The sequence below is a fragment of the Gallus gallus genome, chromosome 1, assembly GCF_016699485.2.
Source record: "Gallus gallus isolate bGalGal1 chromosome 1, bGalGal1.mat.broiler.GRCg7b, whole genome shotgun sequence".
Classification (NCBI taxonomy): domain Eukaryota; kingdom Metazoa; phylum Chordata; class Aves; order Galliformes; family Phasianidae; genus Gallus; species Gallus gallus.
Window position 1 is genome coordinate 27286688 of NC_052532.1, and position 14914 is coordinate 27301601.

Consider the following 14914-nt stretch of genomic DNA (forward strand, 5'->3'; position numbering starts at 1 on the left):
TGGTGCAGTACACATCAATATTCTCTTATTTTCTCTCAGCATTTAGTTTAGAAATCACTAAAACCTTTATTTACAGAGAGACCATTTGCAAAGATGTTGGAACTGGAAGTTGTGCTGAGAGCTATGAGTATTGGATGACATAGCTTTACTGCAAGAGTATGCCATGTGGCTGTTTTTCTTGGTTGTTGTTGTTTCATTTTTTGATAGTGTGTTTATAAATCATAGAACAAGCAGTCTGTCTAGGCTGCTAACGTGTGACTGGTAACATTTTCCTGCTCGTACTGAGGAAACGGGTCGCTTATGAAAATAGAACAGTTTGTGGCCGTGTTTCTTTTAAATTCGTGTGTTAAGCCTGCAGATTTGGAACACATTGTTGCCTCACTAATACACGGGAAGTTACAGTACAGAAATCCCTTGCTGACCTTCTTAAATTAATCTCTCCAGCATTAGTTATTTCCTTATTTTCAGTGGGAAGACAGCAGAGTTTAAATCTGTGCAGCATATTTATGTGTGAAGATTGGTGCTCATAAAAAATGCATTGCAATCTAAACTAAAATCAAACCATCTTCATAGAAAGGAAAGATATTTCTGCTTTGGGATTTCTGCTGTGTGTGGTTGCCGTATATACGTATGTGTAAATGACTGCTGAGAAAACTGCTGTGAAATAAGATCCTAGCCCTAGATTTCACCCTCTGGAGCTTTTGCAACTGTTTGAAGCCAAGTTTTCAGATCTTGGGAATTCTGTCTTTATTTTGCTTTTGAAAGGCTGTTTACTTTCCTCAACCATTTTCTAAAGTATTTTTCTCTATAGAAAGGCTTCGAATTGTTTATAAACATGAATGCTTTCTATATTTTATTAAAAAGTTATTTTATTCTCATGATCTTGCAAGTACGTCTGCATTTACTATGTGATAATGTTCAAAGGTAATTGTTTTTATCTGAACTGTAACTGGTGCTATTTTTTATTTTTATTTATTTATTTATTGCTTGAAATGCATTGCAGCACTGAACAAGGATTAGATTTTGGGGGGTTTATTGTGTTCAATTTGCCTTTTTCTTTGCTATGTCCTGTGCTTCAGTCAAACAGAATTTCAAATTCAGATGAGAAAAATGGATCAGCATAACCATTACATGTCTGTTGCAATCAGTGCATTTCTTTGTGATGTAACCAAAGTCTTTGGCTTTTAATTGTGTTGTGAATCATAATCTCATGGTCTGTGAGTGTAAGCAGCACTTGCAAATTTCATATCCAAGTGGATAGTGAGTAGGAAGCTTTTAAAGGATGTGCTTTTGATTTCTGCAGAAAGTATGCTTCAGTGAAGAAAGAGAGCACTCCCAGTTAAATTTGGCATTTGCCTGTTCATAGGTAAACTATGACAATAGTTTATCCACTGGTATACAGTTTCTTGTTAAACGGCATTTTCTTTAAACCATCATTTCTAGTGGTTTCTTTAAAGGCAAAAAAAAATGCAGCAAGACGTGTGTGTGTGTATATATATATATATATATATTCCTTATACATAGTCCCAGAGACTGAAGGTAAGGCGATGAAATTCAGAATCACCTTGTATTGGCCAAAAATTATATTGATGCATACAAATGCACTGCAGGTTTCAGTGCACAGAAGCTGTATTGTTACTGTTGGAAAAGAGGCTTGTTTTCTTTTTTCTTTAGTTTTGCACATTATCCAACAAAATGAGTCCTAAAGCTTTAACTGCTTTGATAATAAAAGTAATAGTTCTTGCTAAGTGGACTTTGCGTGAGATTCCATAAACAAAGATTTGTGCTTTCTTATGGTATTTTCTGATATTGAGAAGAAAGTAAATGTAAGTGAAAAGACAGAAGTCTTTTGAATAACATTTTTAAATCAACAGCAAAATACCAACTTGTTTCTCTTAAAAAATATATCCATGTAAACATTCTTTAAAACTCACTTTAAAAGTTTCCATGGAGACGAAAGCTGCAGAAGTTGGCTGTATCATAAAACAAGAACGTTTCTGAGAAAATAACATTTCATGCACTCAGAGGTATTTGAGTTCAACTGTACTATTCTTAGGTTCTGCCTTTTATGTTGTCTGATGAAAAAAACCAAAAATCTACACAGCTGAAGACTACACAAACGTTTTTAAATGCTCCCAAGAAAAAAATCCAGGTATCTGTAGGTTCAGCCTGGGTAAGTGGCGGTCATTTAACAAAGTATTCAGCTGATCTAGAGAAGAGATTATTACCTCCCGTGCAGTGTTGGTTAAACCATGCCAGTCTGGGTCCTCTCATATAAGACAGACGTTAATGACTGGATGGCAATTCAGCAGAAGGCCCTGAGCTGGTTGTCCTGTGGGATCAAGCTGAGGCAGTGGGCCTTGGTCAGCTTGGGGAGGGGGCTAACAGACATCTGCCTGTACCTGCAAGATGGTCAGCCTCTATCACTGGAGATTTTTAAGTCCTGACTGGATGAGCTCTGAGCAAGCCTATCTGACCTTATGGCTGGTGCAGTGTTGAGCAGGAGGTTGGACTTAGAGGCCTTCTGAGGTCTTTTTCAATGTGAACGACTGATTCTGTGAATGATTGATCCAGATTTTGTACAAAGCAAATGCTGGTGTAATAAAAATTTAATTAGTCTATATTGTGTTGCATCTTCTCCAACGTATTTCTCGTGCATTTTGAGAGCAGTGGTAAGGCATGCTTAGCTTCTGGAATAAACAGGATAGTTGGGTAGAGAAAACTAGTTGCAATAATCTCACTTAGGAATTTTGTTTGTTTGTTTGTTTTATTTGAGCATTGCAGGGTGTCCAGACTCAACTGGACTGGCCAGGCAGGGCTGGGGGTGAAAGTGTGAAGGGTAACACACTGTCTGCTCCGAAAGTAATGCCTCCTATTTTATTGTGTCAGAGACAGATGGTGGTGGTATGGCAGTAGAGGCTGGACCTTGAAACCAGAATTCTGTTACATGCTGTTGCTGTGTGACAGATGGCAGCAGAGAGGCAGTCTGACAGAACGGCATCTGACATGGAAGTGCATATGAAGCAAAGGTGTGGAATTTAATTCCTCCATGTGGAAAAAATGGCATCCATTAGCATTCGTCAACACTTGTTGAACATTTATGGAGACCGAAAAGGGATGTGAGCACAGTGAGGCAGTGGATGGTGTGTTTCAGCAGTGGTGATGATGTGAAAGACAAATCACGTTATGGAAAGCCATGCACAGCTGTCACACCACAAAGTGGAGTGTCCCAGTCAGCTTCTCTGTGTGAATTGGTGGATTGTGGCCAGGGGACTGTATACAGAACTGGATATTGGCTTCAGTGCATTGGAAACAATGGTAGCAGCAGTGGAGTATTGAACAGAAAGAACACCGCAAGCGTGTTACGATCTATTGAACCAATATGAGGCTGAAGGTGTCAGTTTCCTGGCATCATTATTGGTGACGAGACTGTCCTACCAGACTCACCATATAGTCTGGATTTGGCACCTTTTGATTTCCATCTGTTCAGACCGATGAAAGGTGGACTGCATGGGCAACATTTTCCTAGCACCAGTGCCATCCTAGCAACAGTGAAACAGTGGGTCACCTCTGCTGGTGCAGACTTTCACTTGCGTGGCATGCAGGCTCTTGTTCATCGCTGATGAAAACATGTAGTTAATGGTGGTGACTATGCTGAGAAATAGTGCTTTGTAGCTGGGAATTTGCTCTATCAAATAGTGTTGTTGTATTATTTGTATCTATTGTAGTTTCCATGGAAATAAATAGGAGGCATCACTTTCTGAGCCACATAGATATAACACTTGTGCAGAACTTACAATTTCTGAGTCCTTTGCTTTTTCCTACGTTGCATGTCTCTTACTGCATAAATGCTATGGTTATGTTTGCTATGAGGCTGTATCTAGTAGAAAATTACCCATATCATGGAAAGCTTGAATTTTCCAAAGTTTCCCATGCATGAAATGACAAATTCTCCTAGGGATTGTCCATCATGAACCTACTATCAAATGGGAATTTTTCAAAGAGTAATTTCTATTTTTTCAGTGAGTTCTTGTGCCCACTTTTACTCCAAAATAAGAGTTCTCTGCATCTCTCTACTATCAGTGTTGTTATTTGTATGAGATGCAGTACTTAGCACTCTGCAGCCAACTGCAAAACAGAATTCTGAAAATGAAATTTGCCTGCTGGAACTTATAAGAATGCCAAAATCAGTGTAGTCTAGGATGAGATTTTCGTAGAGTTAGGTAGGAAAAATGTCCCCTGGCATTATCTTCCTGTCTTTGAAAAAGAATATCGATAGAATACGAATGTGGCAATGTTGACATTTGTTTAGCAAGAATCAATACAACATCACTTGCATCTAATTTCAGTTCTAGGATAAAAGAATTTTATTACTCTGTGGACTAGGATATACAGTATCATTTTTTCAAACTACAGTCAGTGTTCTAGCTTGTATTGAGGTTTCAGTAATTTTATTAGATGGTTAACCACTCTTATCTAGTCTCTTCCTTTTTTTTTTCCTTGATATGTTTCAGCCTTTTAATAAGAATTTATTTCATTCTTTTATATCTTGACAAAGGTTACATCTAAAAATAAGATCAATATGAGATCTAATTTTACTGTAGTGTTGTTCAAAGTATCTGTTGTTTTTATTTTCTTACAGTGAGCGATTTTTTTTAAGACTGAATAGAAACGGTTTGCCAAAATGTCCAGAAAAGCCCGAAAGACACTGTTCTCTTTTTGTGGTGAGTTATTCCTATTCTCAATCCTTCTTGTGCTGCATATTTAAAACCAAATTTGGTTAAAGTTATTCTGTAGTTGACTCTGTGGTACTCTCCTTTATTATTAGTATCAGTTCTAAAGGGTGGCTAAAGGGTATTATTAAAATCCCAAGTTGAATGTTTTCTGGCAATATGTGGACGTATGTGCTTCATGTACTTATATATAGCAGTCTTTTTCCTTGCAACTAAGACTTTTATTTGTGAGTTTTTAGGCCCAAAAGATGGTTTGTGCAGTGCTCTTCGTAACTTCAAGATATTAGGAGTTGCACAAAAGCACCATTGGTCTTCCAGGCACACATTGAGTCTTTTCTGTCCTCCTCTCCCATTTTGCTGCCTTACAACAAATTCTTGCCCATGATATTTTAGGACAGACATATTGAGTGCATGACCACCGATTTGAAATGTTAAATGGATAATTTGTTAATTCTGTATAAATGACCTCACTGTTCACTTATCACCGTTACTGGCAGTAAAAGCAATGCATAAAAATCTTTTTAAATATCATGTTTTAATCAGGAGGCAGAAATAATGAGGCTCTGATCTTGTGCAGGATTTGAGTAGCAGTGAACTCAGGAAGGACATCTATATCACTGTGCACATTATCCGAATAGGTAGGTATATTGGTCTGTGAGTAGAAATCTGACATTTGTAGGTATATAACAATGAAGAAAACCACTCGGGGTCAGCTTTGGGATCTGTTAGATTTGCTAAGTCTCTGTATAAATTTCATGAAGCAAATGCCTCTCTTCTAATGGGAAAATTGCCTTGAATTTCTCAGCATTCTTTTGTGTTATTTTTCAATTGTGCTGATGAGTTTTGTTACAGTATTATTTGTTACTATTGCAAAATGAAATTAGGGTGTCATATGTGAACTGGACTAAAATGATGGAGTTGTCCCTGGGGAGTCCTTTCTCGTTACAAAGAGAGTGCTTTCAAGCATCGTTTGTTCATAGGAAACTTACCTAGAAATTAAGCAGTATCTGATGAAATAATTCAGATAAATTTTGTCTTCTCCCTGATCCCTTTATAAAGAGAAGGAACTAAGTGAAGGATGTCATGTAATAATTTTAATCCACAATGATACAGGTAGATATAGTGTTGTCTGAAACAAAGCTGAAGAGCCAGAAAGTATGCTGCGTAAGTATTTTAAGAAGTTAACCTCCTGATTGTGCTGATTTGAAGCAAGATTTTTTGGATCTGCTTCTGAGCTCTTAGATCTACTTCTTTTTTTGTAAATGGTCTCCCCTAGCTGCATCACTGCACTACTAAATATGTCTTCCTATTCTTGTGAGGTATTTTGTTTTCAAATATGGTAGTTATAACTTGTGCTGAGTTTAGAAACAACTTATTACAGAGTAAGTGCTGTTTTACAACTCAGATGGACAATTTTTCCTTGCACTTAAATGATGTTGTAGTGTTTCATTGGAATATCAAAATGTTGCACTTTTATTGGCAAGGACTGGGAAAAAGTGTAGTAAATTCTGGTGTAATATGAGTTAATTTGAGGAGACTAAATGCTTTAAAGAACAATGTGGCAAAGAATTTTCCCTTCTGTGTAGTTACAAAATATATTCACAGCCAAGTCTGTATACGAATGACTAAAATGCTAAAAAGTTAAAATAACATTTATATGCTTTGTGGTGTGAAAGTGAACAATTACTCTTCTAACTTCTGTGATGCATAGAATATACAGAGGAGGCATTGCCCTGCGGTAAGTGCAGCCAGAGGCTTTTCTTGTCAGAAGTTAAGACTTGGTGGGAAAGATACATAACTGCCAGAACATAATTGAATAAAATGGTTAGAAAGAGGGCAGTTTCATCTATCAGAAACACCACAAGAAGACTGATGAATTGTATTTAAATCAAATAGAAAAATACTTTGTTTCAACTCCATTTTCCTTGGCTGCCTTATTTCTGTACCATAATTTGTTCTCCTGCCCTTTGTCATCTTTTCTCCCTGGGTTTCATCTCTCCTTGATTTCTGCAGTTTTATCCCACTGCTGGCAAGTTGCTTGCATGGAGGAAGCATTTGATATCTAAATTGTAGTGGCTCAGTCACAAGACCTCTCATATAAATCAGAAGTAGCAACAACCACAGTGAAATAATTGTTATGGGATAGCAAATGGTGGACACTCTGTCATGTCTGAACGCTAAATTTAATCTGGTGTTGTCTTGAGTAGAGCTGTCACTGAGTATCAGGAAGAGTTGCAGACCCAAGGTCATGAGAGGATGAGCAGTACCTCTGGTATTACGAGATCACCCCATCATTAATGGGTTTCCTGAACCATTTGTTATCCTAATGTAGTGTAGAGAGAGGTGGACTAGATTTGCAGAGTACACTTGGCATCACATACACAGAGCTGTCACCATGCAGAGCTGGATTGCTCCCTGCCTCTCTTCTGTGGTTTTAAGGGAGACAGTTTTGTACATTATGCATCAAATGTATATTTTGTTTGTCAGGACGAATGGGAGCTGGAGAAAAGAAAAATGCCTGCAACGTACAATACAGACGGCCTTTTGGCTGTGCGGTCCTCAGTATTGCGGATTTGCTGGCAGGAGATTCAAAGGATGACCTCATCTTAAAAGTGTACATGTAAGGAATGGCTTTTTTTTCATAACTATCGGAGCTATTTCACAGTAGGTTTACATCAAAAGAATGGTTTTAAATGCAGTGTGAGTAAAAAAAGTAGAGTAGCTAATTTCTTTTTTTTCTTCACAGTTTAGAAATCCTAGCTAGTTCTACAGATCTGTTTGTAAAAAGGGATAGTATTAAAAATGAAGATTGCATCCTTTCAGATCTACCTTGTGTGTTTCAGCATTTATCACATCCTTGTAAGAGCTTCTAGAGCTTCCACTTTAAAGCAACATGAAGTGCTTTCAAGGCTTGTGTAGACAGCTTGCGCTGCCTAGGCAGCTAGCAGAAGTAACTTTATAACTAGCGAAAAAAGAAGGCAAGATAGGTAAGCAATTGTTTAATGGAAATAGTGTAAGAGGCATTTGATGCTGGAGAATGAAAAATCAGAAATAGATCTTAAAATGAGTGGTTAGTGAAACTGGAGTTTGACAGTATTTGGAAGAAAGTTCATGTTTCTGTTCTAGCAACATACTGCATGTAATTTCCTGCTGATCTTGATCTGAGAGATTATAGTAAGAGCTGTTTTGTGCAGTGGCCTATTGTACGTACATAAACCTGGGAAGCATTTTGTTAAGTGCATGAGGAAGTTCTGCCTCTCCCAGGGTTTACGCTCAAATGTTGAAGACATGGAAGGCTTTTAGGCAGCCTTTCTCTTCTTCTCTCTACTCCTACTGTGCTGAATTAGAGCTGCTGGAGATGATGCTGCAGAAAAACAATCTGGTGTGACAGTGAAAATGTGTGCTGGCTCTTATTAGAACTCCCAGGGTATTGAAGTCAAATAAGTGTTCTCTGTTGGATAACAAATTGTTAGGTTTATATATATGCCTATTATATTCTACTTTCTAAATTTCCCTGATTGTTTTTAAAATAACAGGAAAAAAAAAATAAGAAAAAGAAGGAAAGAAGAAGAAACATTATTGAAAAGCAGATTTAGTAACACCAGGTCACATCTAAGCCGTTCACTTTTCAACGTGGCCTATTTTTCTTCATGGAAAAGGCGCTACTTTCCAAATACGTACTGAGATATAATTTGCTCTTTAGCTGACTGTCTCTTGAAGATCATATTCCATTTTAAATAACTTCAAAGTGTACAGCACAGATCTTTGTCTAAGACAAGCTCTGAGTACCATGTGTCTTCCTGAGCGCTGTGGGACAGATATTCTGTGTATTTTGGAACTGAAAGATAGATCTATAGATGATGAACTCGTTCATGATGAGTTCCAGAGCATAACTGCTCCTGTTGTTCTCCTGTCCTTTTCCACAAGAAGCAGATATTTCCATGAGACATTCCTCAAATTGTAAGACTGCTCTCACTCTTTCCCTTGATCCAAGCAATTTCACGGGGCTTTATTTGCTCCCACTGAATTAGTTTTGTGAACAGGAAAGGACTTGCGTAGAGGTGTGTGGTGAAACTGGTCTGAAAATCTTGTGTTCCCATTTCATAGTTAAAGAAGTTATCATTTTTGTAGGTGCAACACAGAGAGCGACTGGTATCAGATCCATGAAAATATCATTAAAAAGCTGAATGCACGTTACAACTTGACTGGCTCCAATGCAGGTGAGTAATGTTTTTTATGTTTTCATTTACAAATGAAGTGGCTCTATTTTAGAAAATCTAATGTCTATGAAAGAAATAGTATTTCATATTCAGAAAAATACTCGTATTAGGTGAAAATATGTGCTATTGCATTTTGTATGCACATTTAAAAAAAAATCATGGAAATTTCTTCAAGAAATTAGTAAAATAAATTTGCTCTTTGCTGAAGAGCTACAATTTGCTGTGGAACTCTGTTCACGCGTGGGGCCGATCAAAGTATTGATGTGCATTGTTTGATGATTTATGCTTCCACTTTACATACATAAAATATCAAAAAATTAACTAGGTCCCACAGACCTGTCTGCAGAGCCAATGCTTTCTGCATTTCTACTGTCCAACAGAGCAAGATGCAGTTTGATATTCAGGGACTTACCAGTAGCCTTCCATATTTACTTGTCTGTCACCAAGTGTCATCAAAGTAAATTCAACTGGAAAACTTAGGAATTGGGTGATGACTGACCTTTGCTAGTGTCAGATGGTGGCTTAAAGCAAAGGAGATGCTGGATTTGCTTCTTTTCGGTTTTTGGAATGCCAGTTTGTTAACTTTTTTGTAGTGCTGTTGTCCAGGAAAACGGTCAAACCTGAAGGGAAACCTGAAATGGAAGCTTACAAATCTGTTGTGCTTCTATTCAAATACTATTTTGCTCCAGTGAAACATATATTATTTGAAATATGAATATGGAAAAATCTCAAATGAATTCAATTTTCTAAGTTGCATTGTAGTTATAATCCCATGTAGTAAACCTCGTGCTCTTTTGACTTGATTTAAAGCATAATGTTTATCTCACAAATATATATTCAGCAGTCTTTAGCGGATGTCTAAGAAGCACATAAAAGCTCCTGATATTTATCAAGACTGAAATTATATATTTAATCAATCTAATCCTATTATTTTATTATTTCTATTTTTCTAGAGTCTAGCCACATGCATGCATATATTTAAGGTTTAGAATGTAGAGCATCTTGCTGGACTACAATTATTAAAATGATATAGTAAAAATGTAAAATCACATTACTAGAAATTGATAGCTTTATTTACTGTTAAAAATAATAAAAAGTCTTTTCTGCACAGTCAGTCTAGAGATAAAGGTGATATTTTGAATTTTTAGAACATTGGAGCATACCTTTTGACTCAACTTGCAAAGCTATGGAACATTTTAAAAATACATAATTCAAGACCTGTACAAATACCTTTCCTGAATATAAGATGGAAAAACCAATATGTGTGATAAAGAATGCGTGCATTTTGGTTTCTAAATAGCTGCATTGCTTCTGGCATTAATGCAAATTTCATGGTTTGCAAAAGGTGGCTTGTTGTTTATAAATGAGGTTTTCTGTGTAAATATTGCTATGAAACATTTAACTTGTCCATTTATGTCCTCACTTGAAAAAAAAAAAAAAAAAGAATTGCTAATTTCTGAATAGGCAGTTAAAGTAGTATAAAGTGGCATGCTGTATGCTTCTAAGTGATTCTTGTTGGCAGTGGCATGATTCAAGTTATAAGGCCAGTGTGTACTTCCAGCCCAGAAAGCCAACTTTATCTTGGGCTGCATCAAAAAGAGGGGTAGTTAGTAGGGAGATGGAAGTGATTGTCCACCTCTACTCTGCCCTTGTGAGACCCCATCTGGAGTACTGCGTCCAGACTGGGGAACGCCAGTACAAGAATGAGAGCTGTCTGAGTTCAGAGGGGGGCCACAAAAATGATCAGAGAGCGGGAGTACCTCTCCTGCGAAGACAGGCTGAGGGAGCTGGGTTTGTTCAGTTTGGAGAAGACTTCAGGGAGACCTCATTGCTGCCTGCCAATTGTAAAGAGAGCTTATAAGCAGTGGGGAGAACAACTTTTTACATGGTCTGATAGTGATAGGACAAGAGGGGATGATTTGAAACTAAGAGAGGAGAGATTTAGATTAGATGTTAGGAGGAAATTCTTTACTCAGAGGGTGGTGAGGCACTGGCACAGGCTGCCCAGAGGAGCTGTGGATGCCTCAACCCTGGAGGTGTTCAAGGCCAGGTTGGATGGGGTCCTGGGCAGCTTGATTTGGTAAGTGGCAGCCCTGCCCATGGCAGGGAGTTGGAATTAGATGGTCTGTAAGATTCCTTCCAACACAAGCCGTTCTGTGATTCTCATTCTCATGAAATAGAAGTTTATAGTTAAATACCCTTTGTCCTTGGAGACTTTCAATAAATTTAAATTTTCTTAATTAAGTGACTATCAACATAAAAGACATGTGGGACTTGACTTTTTTCCAGATTGCAAGTGCTGGAAAACGAAGCTAACACATTTCATACCAGCTACGTTTTGATAAAGGGCTGTCTGGAGAGGGAGGCAAGAGAGAGGAGCACATGTGGAGGCTGGACTGGGAAAGAGGATGCAAGTAGTAGTGCCACTTTGAGTGCTGAGAGACTAAAACACAAACTATGAAAGGTTATTTACATCACAAATGTGAAGCTTGTTCCTTTGTGACTGCTTAGAAGCCTGAAAACACACTTTAGCAATATGTTCAGATACTTCTGCTGACACCTCATGGAAAATGTTGTTGTTACACTAGTATGTATTTTCCCTTTGCCTTCTTTGTCTGTAGTAGTTTTGAATGACTGGTTGTGAAGGCCTACTAGACTTGTCTGCTATCTTATATTTGTGAAAAAGGGGGAGAAAAGAGTAAATCTTTGATTACAGGACACACAGTTTTTTTACTGTCTCAAGATCCATTGTAGGTATAAGTCAAACTTAGGAGAGCTTGAACATTTGACTTTTTAAAGTCACTTTAAAAAGACTTAAGAACTGAAATGCAATCAACACACAAGGGCAAAAATTCATCAGACTGTTATCTATGTTCTGTGCTTACTTCCTCTTAAGTTTTTGTCCTGTACAGTTTCTTTCAGCTCAGCATATTTTCACATACAGTTTTAGTCTCCAGAAGTGACTGTCTCTCACTGCTGAAATAGTTATATGTGAAAATTCATACTATTCCTCAGCAAAAAAATGTCTTCCAGTTTTCTGGAAAAAACTGAAAACAAACCCAAACTGTACTTGTCTTACATGTAAAAAACAACTTGTCATGCTATAGCTTTTCTATTTAACATTCAAAATCCCACCACCCAAAAAGTGCTTTTTTTCTACTTTAATTCACGACAATTTTTACTTCTTGTGCAGAATCTTAGTGAATCTTATTCTCAGCTTGAATCTACATTAAAAGCAAGGGCCAAATAAAGACAAAACTATTAAGGACTCATTACTTTGCTTTTCAGGGCAAAAATGTGTGGAAAATGAATATTCCTATTAAAAGTTCACACACAATTACTCCAATCTTGCATTGAAAATACCACATTTGAATTTATCCAATCTGTAGGGCCAAAAAGGAGTGAAATGTATAGTGCAGATACAGAAAACAGTTCCTTGCTTATCTCAAACCGTATCAAATTGTCCTTTATCTCCTTTTTGCTGTTTCCTTCATTAGTTCATTCAAATCTGGGCAGTTCCAGTTCATGCAGCTGCTATGCTGAGGCTGCAATAAGTAAACGTATTTGTTTACTTCATGTCACTTTACTGCGTATTTATTGTGTTCTTATTTTAGTTGTCTGAATTTCAGAATGCAAAAACTGTGGTAAACTGTAAAAAATAAAATAAATAAATAAAAACTAGTTTTTAATTCTGAAATAAAAGTTCCAAAAGGAAAGTGTAAGTTCAGATAAATTAAACATTCAATGCCTGTGATAGCATAATCATAAGTTATAGTATATTTTAGGTAGTGGAGCCTAGCCTAAGATCTTGTTTTCACAGTGAAACTTGGGATTTTGTCAAATGTAATTTGTTTTTAGGATTTGCAGTGTAGGTCATGGTAGCAGATGTTATTCTCTGACTGTGTGGCTGTGAAACTATATTCTGGACCTTAGGTCTTTAGTAAATAAGTAGTACTGGATGTGGGCTGCTTTTCTCTTTAATAAATGAGGAACTAATGTGCAAAGTGCCTTGTAAACTGTTATTGATCATATAATAACTGCTTCATTTGCATACAGAATTACTGTGTGTGAGTGAACCTGTTGAATTTAAAGTGCATTTTAGGACAAGGGGTAAGAGAACAAGGCCAAATCTGGTTGTCACTGAATATTTTTTTTTATACATTAATACATAAATAAAAATCAGCGAGTGCAACTCTGGTTTTCATGGTTATGCAAAGTCATGTATTTCTTCTCTTTCTTTTTAGTAACAGTTTATCATGCATAACCTTATATTCTTGCCTACGCTACCACATTTTTTATCCAGTTCTTTATACTCTTGAAGTATAATTTATTAAATACAGCATACCATGATGGAATGAATGTCCTTGAGTAGAGTAGTCCTTTGGGATCTGAATATGGATGTTTTGCCTGAAGAAACCACCCATTTAAACAGTGATCATTCTTAATGTAATCCCTACTTAAACACCATCAACATCTCAAAAGTTCCTCAAGTACAAGTTCTCTTCCCATAGACACCTAAAAATGTGTTATTTCTGCCACTTCTTGAAGCTGAGAGCAGTTGTTTGGGCACATCCACGATACTTGCTCCATCAGGGTATGTGTGGTCTGGATGTAGCTGCCTGAGAACTGGGTAGGAAAAAATGCTGGAGCTGATTGCTGTGGCTCGTGTGCTCGTGTTACTTCAAGAAATATATAATTATTCACTTACTTTTCCATAAAAATAATTTGCTCCAGTGTTTGAGATGTTCTTCAGAGAAAGAAAATGTCTTGGTTCAGACTCTGACTTGGAAAAGGATTTTCAGTCTGTCTCGCATGTCCCAGATGAGAATGCTAATCACTTGACTTCTCAGACTTCCCTGCAGCAACTCTTCAGATTTGTATAAGATCAGAAAATATTCATTATACCACAGGGGAAGTAAAAATGGCTGTAAAGCATGCAGAATATTGCATGATTTTCCATAAGTGTGATCTATATTCATGTTGTCATAGCAAATCCTAGGGAGGAGAGATTTAAGCCCTGGCCTTCTGTTACATGAGAATTTTCTCCCTAATGAATTATCTTACAAAAAGCATCTTAAAAATTATTAAAAATACACTAGCAACTTCTTCCTCCCTTCTCCTTAGAAAAAACAGACCAGATTGCTTTGTTTTCCTTCAGAGGGATCCAAGACATTCCTTCTCGCACAACTTTTTACTTGAGGTTCCTGATGTTTTCATGTGTAAGCTCCTCTGTAAATGCCAATTTAGATTCCTTTATAGCAAGTCTTGAAAAAGCTGCATGACCCTGATGTAGTAATTCTGAAGAGATAAGGCAAGGACACACGTGCTTTTCACTTGCTACAACAAAGAAGGTGAAAATCCGTTCAGATCCTACAGCAATTAAAGTACTGGTGTAAGAATTTTAAAATACATATCTAGCTGCTGCAGATTTAGACTCTTATGTGCATCCACAGAAATAATAAATGTAATGGGAAGATCTTTTCCTGTGCTGTTATCTTGGAATGCTCTGATGAATAAGAGAAGGATGATGTAACCTAGAACCTAGTTGCATATTTATTGAGTGCAGTATAGTGGTAGCAATGCCAAACTGCATTGCAACTCCATTGACAACACTGCTAAATACACATTAGTTTTAATTGATGGGAGGGCCTTAAACTTTAGAGGAGGTGCACTGAAAATAGTGGATTTTCTCTTATCATTCCTGTCATGAGTGTGGGTTTTTTTTTTCCCATTTGTTTTTTATTTTCAATATGATGGCGAGTTTTATTTTTTCTTCTGTTGCATTACATGTCAAAATAGAGTTCTTGATAAAACTACATAAATCATGCCCTCTTGCATATCGTTCAGATCATAAAAACAATAAAATCAGAAATGACTGTATAGTATCTCATAGGAGGCAAAGAAATATTTATTTTAAATACAGCAGAAGCAATATCTCAGTGGGGAGGCTGTTCTGAAGAC

General features: G+C 37.0%; 1 protein-coding gene across 6 annotated transcripts in view; it reads left to right on the top strand.

Moving 5' to 3' along the window:
• DOCK4 (dedicator of cytokinesis 4) overlaps positions 1 to 14914 on the top strand; it is a 246908-nt gene that overhangs the window by 111966 nt on the left and 120028 nt on the right. For all 6 annotated transcript variants that reach the window (XM_040651775.2, XM_004937544.4, XM_004937546.5 and 3 more), the window contains exons 9-12: positions 4643 to 4724; positions 5311 to 5371; positions 7221 to 7353; positions 8865 to 8953. In XM_040651775.2, the coding sequence (XP_040507709.1) occupies positions 4643 to 4724; positions 5311 to 5371; positions 7221 to 7353; positions 8865 to 8953 (365 nt within the window). The remainder of the gene's footprint in view (positions 1 to 4642; positions 4725 to 5310; positions 5372 to 7220; positions 7354 to 8864; positions 8954 to 14914) is intronic.